The sequence below is a fragment of the Mobula birostris genome, chromosome 8 (genome assembly GCF_030028105.1).
Source record: "Mobula birostris isolate sMobBir1 chromosome 8, sMobBir1.hap1, whole genome shotgun sequence".
Lineage (NCBI taxonomy): Eukaryota > Metazoa > Chordata > Chondrichthyes > Myliobatiformes > Myliobatidae > Mobula > Mobula birostris.
The window spans coordinates 100,347,635-100,372,516 of NC_092377.1; the positions used below are offsets into that span (position 1 = coordinate 100,347,635).

Consider the following 24,882-nt stretch of genomic DNA (forward strand, 5'->3'; position numbering starts at 1 on the left):
CGTACACACACTGGTCACTTTATCAGTGACGTACACACAGTGGTCACAATATTAGTGACGTACACACACTGGTCACTTTATTAGTGACGTACACACAGTGGTCACAATATTAGTGACGTACACACACTGGTCACTTTATCAGTGACGTACACACAGTGGTCACAATATTAGTGACGTACACACAGTGGTCACAATATTAGTGACGTACACACATTGATCACTTTATTAGTGACGTACACACATTGATCACTTTATTAGTGACGTACACACAGTGGTCACAATATTAGTGACGTACACACATTGATCACTTTATTAGTGACGTACACACAGTGGTCACAATATTAGTGACGTACACACAGTGATCACTTTATTAGTGACGTACACACAGTGGTCACTTTATTAGTGATGTACCCACAGTGATCACTTTATCAGTGACGTACACACAGTGGTCACAATATTAGTGACGTACACACACTGGTCACTTTATTAGTGACGTACACACAGTGGTCACAATATTAGTGACGTACACACACTGGTCACTTTATTAGTGACGTACACACATTGATCACTTTATCAGTGACGTACACACAGTGGTCACAATATTAGTGACGTACACACAGTGGTCACAATATTAGTGACGTATACACATTGATCACTTTATTAGTGACGTACACACATTGATCACTTTATTAGTGACGTACACACACTGGTCACTTTATCAGTGACGTACACACAGTGGTCACTTTATCAGTGACGTACACACAGTGGTCACAATATTAGTGACGTACACACACTGGTCACTTTATTAGTGACGTACACACAGTGGTCACAATATTAGTGACGTACACACACTGGTCACTTTATTAGTGACGTACACACAGTGGTCACTTTATCAGTGACGTACACACAGTGGTCACAATATTAGTGACGTACACACACTGGTCACTTTATTAGTGACGTACACACAGTGGTCACAATATTAGTGACGTACACACACTGGTCACTTTATCAGTGACGTACACACAGTGGTCACAATATTAGTGACGTACACACACTGGTCACTTTATTAGTGACGTACACACAGTGGTCACAATATTAGTGACGTACACACAGTGGTCACAATATTAGTGACGTACACACATTGGTCACTTTATTAGTGACGTACACACAGTGGTCACAATATTAGTGACGTACACACACTGGTCACTTTATTAGTGACGTACACACAGTGGTCACAATATTAGTGACGTACACACAGTGGTCACTTTATCAGTGACGTACACACAGTGGTCACAATATTAGTGACGTACACACACTGGTCACTTTATTAGTGATGTACACACAGTGGTCACTTTATCAGTGACGTACACACAGTGGTCACAATATTAGTGACGTACACACATTGGTCACTTTATTAGTGACGTACCCACAGTGGTCACTTTATCAGTGACGTACACACAGTGGTCACAATATTAGTGACGTACACACACTGGTCACTTTATCAGTGACGTACACACAGTGGTCACAATATTAGTGACGTACACACACTGGTCACTTTATTAGTGACGTACACACAGTGGTCACAATATTAGTGACGTACACACACTGGTCACTTTATCAGTGACGTACACACAGTGGTCACAATATTAGTGACGTACACACAGTGGTCACAATATTAGTGACGTATACACATTGATCACTTTATTAGTGACGTACACACATTGATCACTTTATTAGTGACGTACACACAGTGGTCACAATATTAGTGACGTATACACATTGATCACTTTATTAGTGACGTACACACAGTGGTCACTTTATTAGTGACGTACACACAGTGGTCACAATATTAGTGACGTATACACAGTGATCACTTTATTAGTGACGTACACACAGTGGTCACTTTATTAGTGACGTACACACAGTGGTCACAATATTAGTGACGTACACACACTGGTCACTTTATCAGTGACGTACACACAGTGGTCACAATATTAGTGACGTACACACATTGGTCACTTTATTAGTGACGTACCCACAGTGGTCACTTTATCAGTGACGTACACACAGTGGTCACAATATTAGTGACGTACACACACTGGTCACTTTATCAGTGACGTACACACAGTGGTCACAATATTAGTGACGTACACACACTGGTCACTTTATTAGTGACGTACACACAGTGGTCACAATATTAGTGACGTACACACACTGGTCACTTTATCAGTGACGTACACACAGTGGTCACAATATTAGTGACGTACACACAGTGGTCACAATATTAGTGACGTATACACATTGATCACTTTATTAGTGACGTACACACATTGATCACTTTATTAGTGACGTACACACAGTGGTCACAATATTAGTGACGTATACACATTGATCACTTTATTAGTGACGTACACACAGTGGTCACTTTATTAGTGACGTACACACAGTGGTCACAATATTAGTGACGTATACACAGTGATCACTTTATTAGTGACGTACACACAGTGGTCACTTTATTAGTGACGTACACACAGTGGTCACAATATTAGTGACGTACACACACTGGTCACTTTATCAGTGACGTACACACAGTGAGCACTTTATCAGTGACGTACACACAGTGAGCACTTTATCAGTGACATACACACAGTGAGCAGTTTGACGTGTTGTTTGTTCAGACACTCTTCTGCAAACCACTGCTGTTGTTGTTCCTTTCCGCACCTTGTGGCACATCGGCCGGCAATCTCGCTGTTTCTTTAGCATTTTTCTTTGTTTTTTTACGAGACCGAGTTGCTAGCTCGATGCTCGACCCAGCACGGATGGAAGACATGCAAGGAGCTGGCCAGGTTCAAACCCAAGACCACTTGCCCTGTAGTCCAGTACGGATGCCTCTACACCACTGGCTGGCTGCACCAGTGTGGTTACTTGAGTTTTGTCACCTTCCTGCCAGCTTGCACTAGTCTGGTCATTTCCCTCTGACCTCTCTCACTAACAAGGTGTTTTCACCCATAGAACTGCCGCTGACCGGATGTTTTTCGTTTCCGCACCATTCTCTGTAAATTACTCTTGAGATTGTTGTGTGTGAAAATCCCAGGAGATCAGCAATTTCTGAGATACTCAAACCACCCTGTATGGCACCAACAATCATTCCACAGTCAAAGTCACTTAGATCACATTTTTTCCCCATTCTGATATTTGGCCTGAACAACAACTGAACCTCTTGACCATGTCTGCATGCTTTTATGCATCGAGTTGCTGTCACATGATTGGCTGATTAGATATTTCCATTAACGAGCAGGTATACAGGTGCACCTAATAAAGTGGTCACTGAGTGAATGTTGTGACATTTGTTGTTTTGGGATTCTCTCTCTCTCTCCCTCTCTCCCCCTCTCCCTCTCCCTCTCTCTGGAAGCACCAGTGCTCGAGCTGCCGCTTTCACAGTTGTGCAGACAGGGGGTCCAACGCTGACCTCTGGTGCCGACTGTAAGGAGGTTACACATTCTCCCTGTACTTTGGAGATACAGCTTGTTGACTGACCCTTCCGGACCAACAAGCCCAGACTGGCCAATTACCCCCATGTGACCAATTAACCTGCTAACTCGTATGTCTTTGGTTTGTGGGGGGAAACCAGAGCACCCCGGGGAAACCCACACGGTCACAGAAGAACGTACAAACTCCTTGGAGGCAGCAGCGGGACTGAACCCAGCTCACTTGTGCTGTGATCGTAAATGCTCCGTCTCCAATGTTCCAGGGAAGACTGTCCCAGCCAATCCAGCCTCTCCCTCTCACTCGTAGGGACAGCAAGATGCAAAGTGAGTTAGCAGGGAATAGATTGTTCTGTCAGCCGGCATGAACTCGATGGGCCGATTGGCTTCCTTTGTCATCAGTAAGTAGCAGAAGTATGTGTAAATGGATTTGTGCACACATCAATATCAGAGAGTCATGGAGCGCTACAGCAGAGAAACAGGCCCTATCTAGTCCATGGCAAACTGTTAATCTGTCTATTCCCATTGACCTGCACCTGGACCATAGCCCTCCATACTCCTCCGTCCATGTACCTGTGCAGATTTTTCTTAAGTGTTGAAAGTGAGCTCACATGTACCACTTGTGCAGGCAGCTCATTTCACACTCTTACCACCCTCTGAGTGAAAAATTTCCACTCGTGTTCCCCCGTAAACTTCTCACCTTTCACCCTCAACCCATGATCTCCAGCTGTAGACTCACCCAACCTCAGTGGGAAAAGCCTGCTTGCATCTACCCTGTCTATACCCCTCGTAATTTTGTAGACCTCTATCAAATCCCCACTCACTCTCCTACACTTCAGGAAATAAAGTCTTAACCTATTCAACCTTTCCCTATAACTCAGGTCCTCAAATCCTTAAAGATTAGCTTTACTTGTCACATGTACATTGAAACTCTTAGTGAAATGTTAACGACCAACACAGTCCAAGGATGTGCTGGGGGCTGCCCACAAGTGTTGCCATGCTTCTGGCACCAACATACCATGTCCACAGTTTACTAACCCAAAACCCGTGTGCCTCTGGAATGTGAGGGGAAGCCAGGGCACTTAAAGGAAACCCACAGGGTCACGGGGAGAATGTACAAACTCCTTACAGACTGTGGTGCCAATTGAACCCGGCTCATTGGTGCTGCGTCGCATTATGCTAACCACTACGCTACTGTGTTGTCCTACATATATATTGTCCATCCATCGTCGTCGTCGATGAAGACCTCGACACCACTGATGGTGTCGAGACTAGCGCGTGATTTGGATTTAAGTGAGGGAGAGTTGCGCAGCGTCAGCCTCACTCTCTCTTCCCAATTCCCATCTGGATCCAGTGGCAAGACAGAGTCGAGACGGATGAAGGTGGGACTAGGCGCAGTGGATGACCAGGACATCTTCTGTGTCTTGTCCAGCTCTACACATTCCACGACGCTTGCAGAGACTGCCTTGTTGACCGTTGGACCTTCCATTGGTCTCGTCCGCTCAATCCGCCAGAGTCTGTCTTCACATGCAGGGATAGACAACTCCCTATCCCACCGAGGGTTTGAGACCAGTCGGCTACCCTCACCTGGTTTAGCCGGCTTGTTGAAGCCGTTGCCCTGGGTGTGGCCGCTGTCGCATGCAAACAGCTACGGGGAACCACAGGTGAGAGCTGAGTGCCAGGTGGGGACCAAAGGTGGGCTAACTGCCCTGAAAAGGACGCGACATGTTCCCCTACCAGAGGTGCTACCCCTCCCTGACACCTGTATGACATGTACAGATGACAGAAAATCACGGTGTGGACTATTTCCTACTCCCTATTTAAACACAAATGGTAGATGTCAAACACACAGGCGGAGAGCAGTGGAATGATTGTAAAAATTGACCTGATTATTCTGGGGGGCATGGAAACCGGAAGCCGCGAGGTTTCCTCTTTCACTACAGTGGAAGTGTCTCTCTCACCACACCGTGACTCAGCCACCAGCCACACTGTGCCTCATTGTTGCCAAAGTTCACATGACCTGACAGACTGGCAGCTGTCAGTAAACACTGGCCTGCGTCCCAGGGCAGGCTGAGGAGAAGCTCGTCCGTCTAGAGGTAAATGGCAAAGAAAATTTATGATCAATGTATGTATATGAAGTGACGGACAAACACCAATATGCAAAAGAAGTCAGACTGCAATGCGAAAACATTAACTAATACCGAGGAGATGAGGAGTTGAGTCATTGAAAGTGGGTCTATAGGTTGTGGCAACACACATCAAAGTTGCTGGTGAACGCAGCAGGCCAAGCAGCATCTGTAGGAAGAGGTGCAGTCAACGTTTCAGGCCGAGGCCCTTTGTCAGGACTAACTGAAGGAAGAGTGAGTAAGGGATTTGAAAGGGGGAGGGGGAGATCCAAAATGATAGGAGAAGACAGGAGGGGAGAGATGGAGCCAAGAGCTGGACAGGTGATAGGCAAAAGGGGATACGAGAGGATCATGGGACAGGAGGTCCGGGAAGAAAAAGGGTGGGCGGGAGGGGGAACCAGAGGATGTGCAAGGGGTATATTCAGAGGGACAAAGGGAGAAAAAGGAGAGTGAGAGAAAAGAATGTGTGTATAAAAATAAGTAACAGATGGGGTACGAGGGGGAGGTGGGGCATTAGCGGAAGTTAGAGAAGTCGATGTTCATGCCTTCAGGTTGGAGGCTACCCAGATGGAATATAAGGTGTTGTTCCTCCAACCTGAGTGTGGCTTCATCTTTACAGTAGAGGAGGCCGTGGTTAGACATGTCAGAATGGGAATGGGATGTGGAATTAAAATGTGTGGCCACTGGGAGATCCTGCTTTCTCTGGCAGACAGAGCGTAGGTGTTCAGCAAAGCGGTCTCCCAGTCTGCGTCGGGTCTCGCCAATATATAAAAGGCCACATCGGGAGCACCGGACGCAGTATATCACCCCAGTCGACTCACAGGTGAAGTGTTGCCTCACCTGGAAGGACTGTTTGGGGCCCTGAATGGCGCTAAGGGAGGAAGTGTAAGGGCATGTGTAACACTTGTTCCGCTTACACGGATAAGTGCCAGGAGGGAGATCAGTGGGGAGGGATGGGGGGGACGAATGGACAAGGGAGTCGCATAGGGAGCGATCCCTGCGGAATGCGGCGGGGGGGGGTCCTTGTCCATTCGTCCCCCCATCCCTCCCCACTGATCTCCCTCCTGGCACTTATCTGTGTAAGCGGAACAAGTGCTACACATGCCCTTACACTTCCTCCCTTAGCGCCATTCAGGGCCCCAAACAGTCCTTCCAGGTGAGGCAACACTTCACCTGTGAGTCGACTGGGGTGATATACTGCGTCCGGTGCTCCCGATGTGGCCTTTTATATATTGGCGAGACCCGACGCAGACTGGGAGACCGCTTTGCTGAACACCTACGCTCTGTCTGCCAGAGAAAGCAGGATCTCCCAGTGGCCACACATTTTAATTCCACATCCCATTCCCATTCTGACATGTCTATCCACGGCCTCCTCTACTGTAAAGATGAAGCCACACTCAGGTTAGAGGAACAACACCTTATATTCCGTCTGGGTAGCCTCCAACCTGATGGCATGAACATCGATTTCTCTAACTTCCACTAATGCCCCACCTCCCCCTCGTACCCCATCTGTTACTTATTTTTATACACACATTCTTTCTCTCACTCTCCTTTTTCTCCCACTGTCCCTCTGAATATACCTCTTGCCCATCCTCTGGGTGTTCCCCCCCCCTCCCCTGTCTTTCTTCCCGGACCTCCTGTCCCATAATCCTCTCATATCCCCTTTGCCAATCACCTGTCCAGCTCTTGGCTCTATCCCTCCCCCTCCTGTCTTCTCCTATCATTTTGGATCTCCCCCTCCCCCTCCCACTTTCAAATATCTTACTAGCTCTTCCTTCAGTTAGTCCTGACGAAGGGTCTCGGCCTGAAATGTCGACTGTACCTCTTCCTAGAGATGCTGCCTGGCCTGCTGTGTTCACCAGCAACTTTGATGTGTGTTGCTTGAATTTCCAGCATCTGCGGAATTCCTGTTCTCTAGGTTGTGGAATCAGATTAGTATTGGGGTGAGTGAAGGGATCCACACTGGTTCAGGAGCTGGACAGAGTTTGAAAGAAAGCTCCTTTATCAGTGGTGTTTAGGGAGCCTTTGATGTGTTACCAGGCTGTAGCCTGAGAGAGTGAAGAAGCGTTCAGGTTGGACAACTCTCTGACACATTGATCAGAAACAGAATCTTTGGAATTTGTATTGGTTCATTACTGTCGCATGTACAGAGATGCATACAGCTCACCCAGATCAGATCATTACACACTGCATTGAGGTCAAACGAGATTAGTTTTGGAAATAACTCAGAAGATGTGTAGCTGGGTTGAGTTGTTCTCCGATCTTGACAATTTACCTGCAAACGTTTTGTCACCACACGAGGAGAGATCGTCAGTGTGCTGTTGAATGAGGTGTGCCCTCTGAAGAGATTTCCTCCCCACGTCACAACTGTGTTTCCAAAATGGCGTCCAGTCGGCTGATTGAAAAGTAATAAAGGCCCAGCATGTGGGGGAGACACCACGGTCAACGGCACACTCACTGACAATGTCTCTTTGCGTGGCGACAAAACTCTTGCAAGTAAATTGCCAAGATTGGAGAACAACTCAATTAGCTTTATTTGTCGCATATACATCAAAACATACAGTCAAATGCATCTTTGCACCAATGACCAACACATTTCTAGGGTGTGCTGGGGGCAGCCTGCAAGAGTTACCACGCTTCCATCACCAACGCAGTGTACCCACAACTCAGTAATTAACCCTAATCTGTATGTCTTTGGAACGTGGGAGGAAACCGGAGGAGACTCACGCAGCTGCAGGGAGAACGTACTCTCCACAGAGTAGCAGGAATTGTACCCCAGTCTTACAGTCGGCTGCCGGCCGATTACAAAGCAGAATTAACTGTAACTGATTCAGCCAGAGTTCAGTGCAGGTAAACCATAAGGTGCAAGATCACAACGAGGTAGATTGTGAGGTTGAGAGTCCAATTTATCATCTTGGGGACATATTTGATAATCTTACAACATCAGGGTCAATCTGTCGTCGACCCTGCTGGTACATTCTTTCAGACTTCTATATCTTCTGCCCGATGGGAGAGGGGAGAAATGAGAATATGAAAATCAGGTTTAATATCACTGGCGTTATGCCACAAAATTTGTTGTTTTGCAATAGTACAGTGCAAGCCATAAAAATTACTCTAAGTAATAAATTAAATAAATAATGTGTAAGAGAAATCATGAGGAAGTCTCCATGGACCATTCAGAAACCCGGTGGGGGGGGGGGGGTGCTGTTGGGCCATGAGCAAGTAGGACACACCCTTCTGTAGCTCCGGCAGATTTTGTATTAAAACTTCACTTACACAAAGTCAATTTGAGGTTTAGGGTGGCAAACGAAGGGGAAGTGCTCTTCAATATGTACCAGAAGGAGAGAGAGTGAAGGAGTGCACTAAAAAAGGCAGAGAAGAGGAATGGCTAAGGCAGAGATGAACGAAGAAACAGACCCAACTGACGCCTCGGAGCTCACGAGTGAGGGCAACGTGGAGCCATAGAGTCGCTACATGCAGAGCTAACTACAGTGAAGTCAGATACCTGTAAGAAAATTGAAGAAAAAGTTGCAGAGGTAGCGGTCTCTTTGAGAAGTGAAATTGCTTCATTGAAAGCGGAAAATGACGCTGCGATTACCGCATTGAAAGCCCAGCTGAATACACAAGATCAAACTCTGAAAGAGATAGCAGAGTCGGCTAACGGAGCTTCAGACGTAGTTGCGGAGCTGGAAAGCAAGGTGAAACAACTTTGTGAGCAAGTTGAACAACTTTCTGAAAAATGCCTGGATTTAGAGGGACATTCGAAAAGACAGAATCTGAGAATTGCAGGCCTACCAGAGGGGAAGGAAAATGGGCAGAAGACAAGAGGTTTCGCAGCACAGATGCTAAAAGAAGCTCTAAACCTGGAAGAAGCTCCGGTGACAGACCGAGCACATAGAGCACTTCGGAAGCACCCGGGGGACGACGAGCCACCGCGACACCTGATCGTGAGGATCCATTATTGCCAGGTATTTGAAGATATAATGCGGAAGGCGACAGGTACCAAGAATCTACAATATCAAGGACAAAGGATTCAGATCTTCAGAGACCTTCCATCCACAGTGGCTAAATGATGTGTGGCTTTCACACTGGTCAGGAGGTTACTGCAGGAGTCAAGTTTGGCCTCCTCTATTCCGCGAAGCTACGAGTGACAATTAATGGACCAAGGCGGTGTTTACAGATCCAAAAGAAGCTCGCCGGTATGCAGAACGTCATTTGGGAAATGCTGAGAAGTGACTGTGCACAGTGAGAAGAAACCCCTTACAGAATGAAGATGCCCCAAGTAAAACTCTGCGGTAGAAAATTGTGAACGTTTTGAACATTAATGAGGCCCTGCCACTAACCCCTGTAGAAAACAGGACTCTCTGAGTTATATTTGGATTGTACTATGTGGGATTAAGGCCCTGTGAGTGCGCAGATAGTACTAAGAGTTGGTCTAAACTGATGTTGCATGAGGAGTATGTTGTTAATGGTGCTAGACTTTCTGGTGCTAGAGTAAATTATAGCTTTGAGAATCACACTTACTTTAACATCTTGATCATCTCTGTTTGCTAGTTTTTCTCGTTTTTTTCATTCCGTTGCCAGACTTGGCTTTGTGACCATCTATATAACTGGGGAGCTACTAAATTGGTTCAGAGAAGTGTTAGCAATCAAGAATTTATTCCTAGAGTTTTGACTACGTGTATTTGTATGGAGATATGGATTTTTTTGTTGGTTGTTTTGAGCTTTCAAGGGTGATGGGGGTTGTGGGGGGAGGGAGGGACAGGGGTAAGGGAGTGCTGTTTAGGGTCCATTCATTACTAATGACTGATAGAACAGATCAAAAACATTATCATACAGATGTTAAATACTGAGATGGTAGGAGGTCAGGGGACAAGAAATCGCATTACTTTTTGTTCCTGGAATGTAAATGGGATTAATGAGCCCGTGAAAAGGAGTAAAGTGCTGTCTCAACTAAAATTGCTACAGGCTGATGTGATCTTCTTGCAGGAAACACATTTGAGAAATGAAGCTCACTGTAAAATTAGGGGCAAGTGGATAGGCCAAATATATTTCTCAAAGTTTCCAATTAAATCTAGGGGTATGGCAATAATAATTTGCAGAAACGTTCCATTTCATCACCTAACAACGATAGCAGACAAGGATGGGAGATATGTTATAGTTACTGGGGAAATACAATCTATGCCAGTTACCTTACTGAATATCTACGGACCAAACTGGGATGACCTGGAATTTTGTAGATGAGTTCTAGGATTGATAACAGAGGTCTCCAGCACTAACCTGATTACTGGAGGGGATTTTAATTTTGTTCTGGATACATATTTAGACAGATCTTCCAATCAGAGGGCATTACCATCAAAGGCAAGTAATCTGCTGAAAACATATAGAGACAATATGAATCTGTGTGAGATATGGAGACTATTCAACCCAACAGGGAGAGAGTATTCATTCCACTCTAGAGTTCATAATGTATATACCAGGATTGACTATTTCCTCCTTGATGGCAAAATACTGCCACAAGTCGATAATGTAAGATATCATAATATTGTCATCTCAGACCACAGCCCTGTTACTTTTTCACTGAAGCTGGGTGAATCGATGCAAATACATAGAAGTTGGAGGTTTAATCCTCAGCTACTTACAAACCCAAAATTTTGTGAGTATTTAGAATTGCAAATTTTATTGTTTTTTGAGACAAATGATAATAGTGAAACACCCCCAGGACTACTATGGGAAACATTTAAAGCTTATGTTAGAGGATGTATAATTTCTTTTCAGTCTTCCCTAAAGAAATGTAGTAGAGCAGAACAAATAGAATTAGAAGAACAAATACGTAAACTAGACACGGAGAATGCACGACAGCCATCCGCAGAAAAATACAACAGAATTTCAGCATTAAAATACAAACTTAACCAAATACTCTCAGAAAGGGTGTGCAGAGCCTTCATGTTTACAAAACAGAATTTCTTTCAATTTGGTGATAGACCGCACAAATTGCTGGCAAGACAGCTACGCAAATTGGAAAGTAATCGGGCCATTCATAAAATTAAACAGACTCGGGCACTCTGTTGATGTCACACAAAGACATTAATCAAAGATCCCTTGGTATTATGAAAAATTATATGCATCTCAATCTAATGTACCGACGGGGAGCTTGCATACATTTCTGGACACTTGTAGGCTACCTTCACTCAATCTGATGGAATGTCAGGCTTTGGAAACAGTGATTACAAATGACAAAATAGTAAGAACAATAAGATCCCTGAAAAATGGCAAGAGTCCAGGTTCAGATGGAATAGGTAATGAGTTTTATAAGAAGTTTAATGACTTATTAGCACCTTATATGGTAAGGATGTATAGAGAGTTGTTTGAAACTGGCAGGTTACCCCAAACCCTGAACGAGGCCATTATCACATTTATTCCGAAGAAGGACAAAGACCCAGAGGAGGTAGGACCTTATAGGCCAATTTCACTGCTAAATTCGCATCAGAAATTTTTGGCTAAGATGCTGGCAAGGAGACTCAGGCAGCAGATAAATAAATTGGTGCACTCAGATCAAACAGGGTTTATCCCCAAAAGGAATTCTTTCCATAACATCTGGCACCTTCTTAATATAATGCATTCCCCAAGACTTCCTAAGGAAGACCTTATAATATTAAGTTTAGATGCTGAGAAAGCATTCAACCAAGTGGAATGGCAATACTGCTACGAGGCTTTGAAAAAATTTGGAATGGGAGACAAATTTATATCTTGGATTAAGCTACTGTACAGTAACCCTAGTGCTAAAATACTAACTAATCAGACCCTCTTAGAACCATTCAGATTGCACAGGGGCACAAGGCAGGGCTGTGCATTAAGTCCCTTATTGTTTGTGTTGGCCCTGGAAGCACTGGAGGAGGCTATACATTCTCACCCCGAAGTTTAAGGGTACAATACAGAATATACTACCAACAAAATTTCCCTTTATGTGGACGATGTTTTGTTGTTTGTAATGAAACCATATATTACTATTCCAGTTTTGCTGGAAATCGTCAATCTATTTGGCACTTTCTCGAGGTATAAGATTAATTGGGGGAAAAGTGAATTATTCCCGGTCCGAGTAGAAGAACAGGAGGGGCTTAAACAATTTCCATTCAAAATAACCCTTGAGAAGTCTTACTTACCTTGGAATTGCAATAACCAAAAAGTATAGTTCTCTATTTGAAGCAAATTTTATCCCTCTAATTGAAAAGATTAAAAAGAAAACAGAATTTTGGAAGACACTCCCAGTTTCTTTAGTGGGTAGAATAAATGCAGTCAAGATGATCTTTCTTCCCCAACTGCTCTATCTATTTCAGAACCTGCCCCTCTATCTTATCAAAACCTTTTTTAAAGGACTAGATTTAATAATTCAACCTTTTATATGGAATTCTAAAGCCCATCGAATTAGGAAAGAACATCTCTGCAAGAATAAGACTAGTGGGGGGCTGGCACTACTCAACTTTATTACTGGGCTGCTAACATTAGCCATATAGCATACTGGATAGATGATACAGTTGTACTTCCCGGATGGCTGGAGATGGAGCGTGGGGATTGCCTACCATATTCCATAAGGGCAATCATTTTGTCCCCTATTCAGTTAAATAAAGCCTGTTATAGAGGCAATCCCATTATTCATAGCACCATACAGATGTGGAGACAAATGGGGAAGCATTTGAAACTCAGAACATTATCTTTTCTTGTACCTATATCAGCGAAACCCTCTTTTATCCCCTCATGTATAGATGGGGCCTTTGATGCATGGTGAGAATTAGGGATACGCAGTGTTGGAGACCTATACATACAAGGGACTTTTGCATCATTTCGGCAACTCCAGGACAAATTCAGATTGCAAAAGAGTATTTTTTCAGGTATCTCCAGCTAAGACACTATATAAGATCACATCTTTCTGGTTTTGAGACGGCAGAACCTGATAAATTAGATAATCATTTAAGATCATGTTTAGGGACATCGCCTATCTGTATGATGCCATACAAAACAATTGCCATACAACAATGGATAATATTAAAAAAGTGTGGGAAAAGGAGTTGGGTACAGAGATAGAGGAGGTTATATGGAATGAGGCTTTGGAGTATGTTAACTCCTGTTCCATCAATGCCAGGCATTGTTTAATACAATTTAAATTCCTACATAGACTACATTACTCAAAAGTAAGGATTCGTAAGATACTCCCAGAGGTACCCCCAATGTGTGCAAGTCCTCGGAGGCAAATTTGTTACACAGTTCTCCTTTATGCTCCAGGATACAAGAGTATTGGAAGCAAATATTTGAGGTCCTAAAGGTTCAGATAATACCAGACCCCATTTTAATAATTTTTGGAACTTCTGCAAGGTCAAATAAATTCCAGGCTGCCCAGCAACAACTCCTGACCTATGGCATACTTAATGGAAAGAAACTCATACTGATGTTCTGGGAAAAGGAGGAAACCCCATCACTCAGACAATGGCTGATAGCATTAATGGATACCCTGCATCTAGAGAGGATAAGATACGTTATCAAGGACGGATTCAAGGAATTTGATAAAATCTGGCAACCATTACTGTTGTATTTAGAAGAGACCGACAGCTGAACTGAGTGTGTGTGTGGGGGGGGGGGCGGTAGGACCTAAACAGCACATATGGGAGGGGTGAGGGGAGGGGAGGGCTGGGAAGGGGAAAGGAGATGGGGTGGCAGGGTTTCCTTCGCTTTTTGCTTGTTTACTCTGCATACATTCATTTGACTTTCATTATGTTGTTATAAGAAAGAAAAGAAAAGAGAAGCATTGTACTTTAGGACATTGTCGGTTGTGGCTGATGTTGCTTCACAATAAAAACATTTGAAAACAAACAGAAACCTGGTGGTGAAGGGGAAGAAACTTTTCCTAAAATGCTGAGTGTGGATCTTCAGGATCCTGTAGCTCGGTCATGGCTGATTTACTTTCCCTCTCTACCCCATTCTCCTGCCTTTACCCCACCCTGTGTCACAGGTTACGTACGGGGTGGAGAGGGAAAATAAATCAGCCATGATCAAATTGCAGAACGGGCTCAATGGGCCAAATGGCTCCAATGTCTTATGGTCCTTTTGAAGTTTTAAACAAGAAATGGATAGTGAGGGCCTTTCGTGATGGATGCTGCTGCCTTTTGGAACGAGGATGTTGCCAGTAATCGAGGGCCTGAGTTACACGGCCAGTCTCGGTCTTTATTCCTTTCAACGCAGGAGAGTGAGGGGTGACAAACTATGAGAATTGCACGGTTTATTCATGTAAATAATTGCTTATTATAAATAAAGTAAAAAAAAACAATGTTTAAAAGACAAGGAATAAAGGGACATGGGCCATACAGGATTAGCTCAGCCAGGTATCTTGGTTAGCACAGATGAGTTGGGCCAAAGGGCCTCTTTCCATTCTATATAACTATGGCTGTATGATGATAGCATGTTGGCTGCACTGCTCGCTCATTCGTTGTGCAAACCTTGCATTGGTCACCATGGAGTCAGAAAACTACAGCACAGAAGCAGGTCCGCCTAGTCTGTGACGAACCACTTAGGCTGCTTATTCCCATTAATCTGCACCATTAAGACCATAGCCCTCCATACCCCTACCACCCAGATACCGATCCAAATTTCTCTTAAACATTGAAATCAAGCTCGCAGGCACTACGTGTGCTGGCAGCTCGTTCCACACTCTCGTGACACTGTGAGTGAAGAAGTTCCACCTTTCACCCTTAGTACATGACCTCCAGTTGTAGTCCCACCCAACCTCAGTGGAAACAACCTGCTTTCATTTACCCTATCAATACCCCTCATAATGGATGTCCAGTCCCTATATACTTCCATCCCCCATCAGGAAGGTCTCAAAGCTCTCCGCTTCTTTTTGGATTCCAGACCTAATCAGTTCCCCCCTACGACCACTCTGCTCCATCTAGCGGAATTAGTCCTTACTCTTCATAATTTCTCCTTTGGCGCCTCCCACTTCCTCCAAACTAAAGGTGTAGCTATGGGCACCTGTATGAGTCCTAGCTATCCCTGTCTTTTTGTTGGCTTTGTGGAACAATCTATGTTCCGTGCCTATTCTGGTATCTGTCCCCCACTTTTCCTTCGCTACATCAACGACTGCATTGGCACTGCTTCCTGCACGCATGCTGAGCTCGTTGACTTTGTTAACTTTGCCTCCAACTTTCACCCTGCCCTCAAGTATACCTGGTCCATTTCCGACACCTCCCTCCCCTTTCTAGATCTTTCTGTCTCTATCTCTGGAGACAGCTTATCTACTGATGTCTACTATAAGCCTACTGACTCTCACAGCTATCTGGACTATTCCTCTTCTCACCCTGTCTCTTGCAAAAATGCCATCCCTTTCTCGCAATTCCTCTGTCTCCGCCACATCTGCTCTCAGGATGAGGCTTTTCATTCCAGGACGAGGGAGATGTCCTCCCTTTTTAAAGAAAGGGTCTTCCCTTCCTCCACCATCAACTCTGCTCTCAAACGCATCTCCCCCATTTCATGCACATCTGCTCTCACTCCATCCTCCTGCCACCCCACTAGGAATAGGGTTCCCCTGGTCCTCACCTACCACCCCACCAGCCTCCGGGTCCAACATATTATTCTCCATAACTTCCACCACCTCCAACGGGATCCCACCACTAAGCACATCTTTCCCTCACCCCCCCGCTTTCCGCAGGGATCGCTCCCTACGCGACTCCCTTGTCCATTTGTCCCCCCCATCCCTCCCCACTGATCTCCTTCCTGCCACTTACCCTTGTAAGCGGAACAAGTGCTACACATGCCCTTACACTTCCTCCCCTACCACCATTCAGGGCCCCAGACAGTCCTTCCAGGTGAGGCAACACTTCACCCGTGAGTCGGCTGGGGTAATATACTGCGTCTGGTGCTCCCGATGTGGCCTTCTATATATTGGCGAGACCCGATGCAGACTGGGAGATCATTTTGCTGAACACCTACACTCTGTCCGCCAGAGAAAGCAGGATCTCCCAGTGGCCACACATTTTAATTCCACATCCCATTCCCATTCTGACATGTCTATCCACGGCCTCCTCTACTGTAATGATGAAGCCACACTCAGGCTGGAGGAACAACACCTTATATTCTGTCTGGGTAGCCTCCAACCTGATGGCATGAACACTGACTTCTCTAACTTCCGCTAAGGCCCCACCTCCCCCTCATACCCCATCTGTTATTTATTTATATACACATTCTTTCTCTCACTCTCCTTTTTCACCCTCTGTCCCTCTGACTATACCCCTTGCCCATCTTCCAGTTTTCCCCCCTCCCCTTTTTCCTTCTCCCTAGGCCTCCTGTCCCATGATCCTCTCATATCCCTTTTGCCAATCACCTGTCCAGCTCTTGGCTCCATCCCTTCCCCTCCTGTCTTCTCCTATCATTTTGGATCTCCCCCTCCCCATCCCACTTTCAAATCTCTTACTAGCTCTTCCTTCAGTTAGTCCTGACAAAGGGTCTTGGCCCGAAACATCGACTGTACCTCTTCCTAGAGATGCTGCCCGGCCTGCTGCGTTCACCAGCAACTTTGATGTGTGTTGCTTGAATTTCCAGCATCTGCAGAATTCCTCATGTTTGCCCCTCATAATTGTGTTTACCTCTATCAAATCTCCTCTCAATCTTCTACGTTCCAACAAAAAAAGTCCTAACCCAGGGGTTGGCGACCTTTTTGTCTCTGTGGGCCGGATCGCGTATTAATGAGCAGATGGTGGGCCAGATAAATGCCATAAAAACTTGAAATATGGGAATTATCCATTTAAATGCATCTAGTTAATTAATATATTGCATGCTAGAAAATCATTTGACAGAGGTTGCATACCCCCGTCCTAACCTCTTCAATCTTTCCTTATAACTAAGGTACTCCAGACCCTGCAACATACTTGTAAATTTTCTCTGCATTCTTTCAACCTTATTTGCATCTTTCCTGAAGATAGGTGAGCAAAACTGCACACAATACTCCAAATTAGACCTCACCAATGTCTTTACAACTTCACATGTAGTCTTGTGTTGTTTTATGTAGCACCATGGTCCTGGAGGAACGTTATTTCGTTTTTACTATGTACTGTACCAGCAGTTTATGGTTGAAATGTCAATAAAAAGCGACTTGACTTGAACATAACATCCTATCTCCTGTACTGGTCAATACTTGGTTTATGATGGCCAATTTGCCAAAAGCTTTCCGTATGACTATCTACCTCTGACGGCACCTTCAATGAATTATGGGCCTGTATTCCCTGCTCTTTGTTCAGCCACTCTCCTCAGTGCGCTACCGTTGACTGTGTAAGACCTACCCTGGTTGGTCCTACCGGAGTGCAAAACCTCGCACTTGTCTGCTTTTTTTCCGGCCCATTTTCCCCGATGCGAGCTCTGATAGTCTTCCTCACTGTCCACGACACCCCCAATCATGTTGCCATCCGCAAATTTGCTGATCCGGTTAACCACATTGTCATCCAGATCGTTGATATAGATGACGAACGACCAGTGACTGGCTGGCTCTTTGTGCTGAATTATTTAGTGAGACATCCTCAGTGGGCGCTCCTTCTCGGGGTCAAGGGTCAGTTGGAAGTGGTCGCCTCATCCTCCCGAGTAATCTGATCGGACCTGGATAGATTGTGTTCTCTCAGCTCATTAAAACACAATCTCTCCCGATTTTTGAATGAAGGTAGTCGTGCGTTGGGCCAGCCTGCTGCTCAGTGAGACGGGATCCGACACTCGGACCCAGCTGTGTAAACAGGCCGGCCGGCCGGTCGGCTCTTCTCCAGCGCGCCGCTGTCCGCTGTCCGCTGTCTGCGCCCCGCTGGCCGGTGGAGCGCCGCGCTCGCAGCGAGTCAGAGCGATGGAGGGTGGGGCTTGTGCAGAGGCGGTTGCTATGACTTTGGAAGAGATCAGGTTTCATTCTGCGCGCCGGCTCTCTGCGCCCTCTCCCCTCTCTGCGTGCTCGCAATTGCTAATCGTTAGCCGCGGCCAGACCCGGTGCCGTGCGCCTTCTCTCCTCTGCCGCCCAGCTCTCCAGCTCGATCGGAAAAGGGGAGAGCTAGGCACAGCAAGAGGACCGTGGTATCGTGAGCGACAACCTCTGCTAGGCACTTTCCGGAGGGTGCTTTCCACATCTCCGCGATAGCAGGTAGATGTGCGTTATCGATCAGGTATCCGAACGCTCCCCCGCTCTGCCGATACTCTTTATGAACTGTTGCGTGTGGACTTCGAGAGGGGAGCCTCCACAATGAGCTGAGAGACGACATGCCCGGTCGCTCTCCCAACCCACCAAAAGTTCACTCCTCCTGGGAACATGCGTGTCTCCCTGTGACCCCTCCGCCGGGACGGAGAAGTCGTCTCGCCGCCCCGAAGGAGGCTTTTAGGAAGAGAGAAAAGCCCCTCGTCTCCCGCTCGGGGCGCAAATGTACATCACCGACCTCCGACCTCCGGGCCAAGCCATGAAGAAGGACTGTGTCTCGGGGACCCCGAAGAAGAAGCCGAGCCCTGGCTCTGTCCCCCGAGCTCTAAGCTGGCTGAGCTTCGCGTCGCTCACCAAGCAGACGGGGCAGCTCCTCCACAGTGACGGGCAGCTGGGGTCAGTGAGTCCTGAAGATGACTGGAGGTGCACGTCCCAGCACAGTGACGGTAAGGTGTGGCGTCCCCCACACGGGCTTGTTCCCATTAGCTTTCCTTTCCCGGGACGGAGTGTGATCTTCCGGTCTGTGTCAGTTTTGGCAAACCTGTCTCTTTGACTGTCCACACCATCACAAGGGACTGACACTTCCAAAAGACGTTTGGATACACGGGAGGGAGAGGTGGAAAGCGCTGTGGTCCGGGTGCAGATCGACAGGACTAGGCAGCGTAATAGTTTGTCACGGACTAGATGTTTCTGTGCTCTTGTATTCTGTGGCAATGACATGGGGCAGAAGTAGGCCATTCGGCCCATCGAGCCTGCTCCGCCATTACACGATGGTTGATCTATTAACCGTCGCTACCCCATTCTCTTGTCTTCTCCCCATAATCTTTGACGCCCTGAACAATCAAGAACCTATCAACCTCTGTTCTAAATACACTCAATAACTTGCCCTCCACCGCCATCTGCGGCAATGAATTCCTCAGATTCACTACTCTGACTGAAGAAATTATTCTTCATCTCTGTTCTAAATGGGCGTCCTTCTATACTGAGGCTGTGCCCTCTGGTCCTAGACTCTCCCACTAATGGAAACGTCCTCTGCCTCCTTGTCCAGCATTGTGGAGGGGGGGGAGTATTAACAAAAGGATTGCAAGGGACAGAATTGGTTCTCTTGAAGATCAGAAAGGTTGTCTCTGTGTGGAGCTGCAGGGGATGGAGGAGATCTTAAATGGATTTTTTGCATCTGTATTTAGTTGGGAGTTGGACAAAGATTCTATAAAAATGAGGCAAAGCAGCAGTACGGTCATGGACCCTGTACAGATTACAGAGGAGGAGGTGTTTGCTGTCTTGAGGCTAATTAGGGTGGATAAATCCCCAGGGCCTGACAAGGTGTTCCCTCAGACCCTTTGGGAGGCTAGTGCAGAAATTGCAAGGGCCCGAACAGAGATATTTAAATCATCATTAGCCACGGGTAAGTTGCATTAGGGTTACTGACATGAAGATGCACAGGTGCAGATGTTTTGTGCTTGGCTTCACACTGTACACCGATTCACTGTCTTTGCATGGGGCAACACAGCCTCTGTCTCTGCACCTAACCCTAACACGAGAGTGTTATTTTAATCTGTCGCCTACTGCAAGAAATGCGCCTTGGAGTGTCTGCTTAGCAAACTCAACAAGTTGCCATGTGCATAATGTGAGCAATTTTGTCCTTTTCAGCTTGAGAGAGTGGCTAATATGGTTTGTTGGCCTTCATTAGTCAACGGATTGAGTTCAATAGCCGTGATGTAATGTTGCAGCTCCATGAAACTGGTTAGACAATAATAAACCAATTTACCTCATGAGGTGGTTAAACAATGAATCACAAGCATTTGTTGTGTAGCCAGTTAATCTATTTCAATCCAAAAGAGTGTGAAGTGATACAGTTTGGAAAGTCGAATTTGAAGGTAGAGCACAGGGTTAACATTCAGATTCTAAGCAGTGTTGAGGAACAGTGGGATCTTGGGGTCCACATCCATAGACCCCTCAGTGTTGCTGCAGAAGTTGATAGGGTTAAGAAGGCGTATGGTGCGTTGGCCTTCTTTAGTCAGGAGATTGGGTTCAAGAGCTGTGAGATAATGTTGCAGCTCTATAAAACTCTGGTTGGACCACACTTGGAGTATTATGTTCAGTTCTGGTGGCTACATTATAGAAAAGGTGTGGAAGCTTTAGAGAGGTTGCAGAGGATGTGGCCTGGATTAGAGAGCATGGCTTATGAGGAAAGGGTGGGTGAGCTAGAGCTTTTCCCTTTGGAACAAAGGAGGGTGAGAGGTGACAGTAGAGGTACAAGATGATAAGAGGCATAGATTGAGTGGACAGCCAGAGATTTGTTCCCAGGGCAGAAGTAGATAATATGGGATGATACAATATGAAGGTGGTTGGAGGAAAGTATCAGGGGGATGTCAGAGGTAGGTGTTTTTACACTTGGGCGGGGGGGGTTGGTGCTTGGAACACCCTCCTAGGGGTGGTGGTAGCAGTCAATACATTAGGGAGATTTAGATGAGCACATGGATGATAGAAAAATGGAGGGCTATTCGGGAGGGAAGGGTTAGATTAATCTTAGAGTGGGTTAAAAGGTTGGCACAGCATTGTGGACAAAGGGCCAGTATTGTGCTGTGATATTCTACGTTCTATTTCTATGAGTCGTAGTCATAGTCATAGTCATACTTTATTGATCCCGGGGGAAATTGGTTAAAGAGGGGACTACTGTTCACATTAACTACTCTCTTTTCACACTTGTGATGGTTTTTAAATTATTTGCGAGTTTATACATGCAGTCTCTCTTCTCCCTTTTTAAGATTTGTTAAGTGATTCCCAAATCTTCTGCCCTTGACAGACTATTATCGCCACACATACCGAGTTAGAATGAAAAAACCCTGTCATCCATACAGGGGTCATTCAAAAATACACTCAGTGGCCACTTCACTATGAGGTACCAAATAATCTGGTCACTGAGTGTATGTTCATGGTCTTCTGCTGCTGTAGCCCATCTACTTCAATGTTTGATGTGTTGTGTGTTCAGAGATGCTCTTCTGCACACCGCCGTTGTAACGTGTGGTTATTTGATTTACTGTTGTCTTCCTGTCAGCTTGAACCACTCTCGCCATTATCCTCTGACCTCTCTCATTATAAGGCATTTTTGCCCACAGAACTGCTGCTCACTGGATGTTTATTTTTGGTTTTCGCATCATTCTCTGTAAACTCTAGAGTGCTTGAAAATACCAGCAGATCAGCAGTTCCTCAGATACTCAAACCACCCCATCTGGCACCAGTGTCAAAGTCACTGAGATCACATGTCTTTCCCATTCTGATGCTTTGTCTGAACAGCAACTGAACCTCTTGACCACGACTGTCAGCTATTATGCATTGAGTTGCTGCCAAATGATTGGCTGATTAGATGTTTGTATTAACAAGCAGGTGTACAGATGTACCTAATAAAGTGACCGCTGAGGATATGGCTGGTTACAGTTTACAGCCTGCCTGTGTCATTGGACCGGAACATTCCCTAAGTGAATGGTCTGTCCATTACAGACCCTATGTCAATGGACTAGGATATTCCCTTAGTGATTGGTCTGTCCATTACAGACCATGTCATTGGACTGGGACATTCCCGAGTGATTGGTCTGTCCATTACAGCCCCTGTGTCACTGGATCGATTCCCTGAGTGATTGGTCTGTCTATTACAGACCCCGTGTCATTGGACTGAGACATTCCTCGAGTGATTGGTCTGTCCATCACAGACCCCCTGTCATTGGACCTGGACATTCCCAAGTAATTGGTCTGTCCATTACAGCCCCTGTGTCATTGGACTGGGACATTCCCTGAGTGATTGGTCTGTCCATTACAGCCCCTGTGTCGCTGGATCGATTCCCCGAGTGATTGGTGTGTCCATTACAGCCCCTGTGTCACTGGATCGATTCCCCAAGTGATCATTACAGCCTGTATCATTCATTAGATTGGGACATTCCCCGAGTGAATTCCTATCAAAGCTAGTTACATATGCCTGCTTTCCTTAGACGCTGGCTGATTTAGAAGTTTGTGGACTTAAAACGATGGTGTGGTCATTTGAGAGTGAGTTCATCAGATTAAACAAGGTTGCTTCCCCTTTGTTTCTAGGTGATCAAAGACCGTTGCAACCTTAGTCTCTTCAGTGTTTACACATCTGCTGATGTTGTATCCCTGCCTTCCCCTTTCCTTTGTATTCAGATCAAGAGTTTCTGCTGTGTTCATGATCAATATTTACATTTTGGTGTTTAGACCTTTAATTTCAAAAGGATGGCTTTCAAAACCACTGTGTTAGAAAAGGAACTCTGAGAACGGCCTAGCGACTCAATGCAACAATTGAGTTATTTTTAAAGGCTGATCAAAGTGAAGCCAGACTTTTTAGATAATGCCCAAACACTATGCACTGTACAGTATGTTTAGTTACCTGTTTGTATTAGATGGAGGGCGATCTGGCTACTTAGGCCTTGTGTCTCCATTTCACAGAAAGGATTCAAGATTGTTTAATATCATTTCTAGTACGCAAGTGTAAAGGAGAACAAAATAATTGTTAATCTAGATACGATGCAGCGCCAAAAAAGAACTTAAGATAAAGAACACAATAAAATACATAAGGTAACTTATTTACATAGATTGATTGTATGCCCACAAAGTGACACTAGGCACAGGAGTGTCTACATAAGGTGACTGACAGGAAATTTTCATTAAGTAGAGATGGTTGGGGGTGTGGAGGGGTGGGTGAATTGGTGGAGGTGTTGCTCAGCCTTACTGCATGGGAATGTAACTGGTTTTGAGTGTGGTGGTCCTGGTGTGGACGTTACCCATGTAACTGCTCTCTGATGGGAGTAGGACCAACAGTTAATGAGCAGGGTAGCTGGATCCTTTGGCTATATTATCGCTGACGTAAAATTAATTGTTTTGCAGCAGCAGTACAATGCAAAGAGACAATATACTCCAGAATTATAGTAATTATTGCTTGTTAATTTATTTGTTGTAAGTTACTTTGTGTTGTTATTGCATTATGTGTACAGAGGAGCTAAAATGTTTGTGGACCCTGTAGAATTTTCTCATTTCTGCATGAATATGATCTAAAATGTGATCAGATCTTCATGTAAGGCCTAAAACTAGTTAAAGAGAACCCAATTAAATAAATAGCACAAAAATATTATACTTGTTCATTTATCTATTGAGAAAAATGTTATATGCATTTGTTGGAAAAAGTATGTGACCTGTTGCATTCAGTAACTGGTGTGACCCCCGTAGAGCAATAACTTCAACCAAATATTTCTGGTAACCGTTGATCAGTCCTGCACATCAGGCCATTCCTCCTTACAAAACTGTTTCAACTGTGGGATGTTGGTGGGATTCCTTGTATGAAACTGCTTGTTTCAGGTCTTTTCACAACATTTCTATGGGATTACGGTCAGAACTTTGACTTGGCATTCCAAAACAGGAATTTTCTTCTTCTTAAACTATTCTGTTGTTGATTTACTCTTGTCTTTCAGATCATTGTCTTGTTGCATTATCCAACTTCTATTAAGCTTCAGGTGATGACTGCTACCCTGATATTGTCCTGTAAAATGTCTTGATACAATTTTGAATTCACTGTTCCTCAATGATTGAAAGTTGTCCAGGCCCTGAGGCAGCACAGCAGTCCCAAACCATGATGCTCCTTCCACCATGCTTCACAGTTGGGATGAGGTTTTGGTGTTGGTGTGCACGGCCCTTTTCCCTCCAAACATATCAATATACATTTTTGTCAAAAAGTTCAACTTTTGTCTCATCTGTCTACAGAACATTGTCCCAGAAGCAATGCAGCAAAGTTTTTTTTGGAGAGCAGTGGTTTCCTCCGTGGTGTCCTTCCATAAACACCATTCTTGTGCAGTGTTTTTCTTATAATAGATACATGGACAGATGCTTTAGCAGGTTCTAGAGATTTCTGCCGGTCTTTTGCTGTTACCCTTGGGTTCTTTTTCATCTCATTCGGCACTGCACATTGTGTTCTTGGTGTGGTCTTTGCAGAACGCCCACTCCTAGGGAGTGCAGCAACAGTACTGAATTTCCTCCATTTCCAGATAATTTCTCTTGCTGT

General features: G+C 45.3%; 1 protein-coding gene across 4 annotated transcripts in view; it reads left to right on the plus strand.

Annotated features, from left to right (window-relative positions):
* Positions 1 to 24,882, plus strand: part of LOC140201535 (NHS-like protein 1) — a 291,096-nt gene that overhangs the window by 132,351 nt on the left and 133,863 nt on the right. The window contains exon 1 of one of the 4 annotated variants that reach the window (XM_072265798.1): positions 18,507 to 19,264. The exons of the other annotated variants lie outside the window; for them this stretch is intronic. Coding sequence (XP_072121899.1) covers positions 19,042 to 19,264 — 223 coding nt within the window. The 5' untranslated portion in view covers positions 18,507 to 19,041. Of the gene's footprint in view, positions 1 to 18,506; positions 19,265 to 24,882 lie in introns of those variants that run through there. 4 annotated transcript variants of the gene reach the window in all.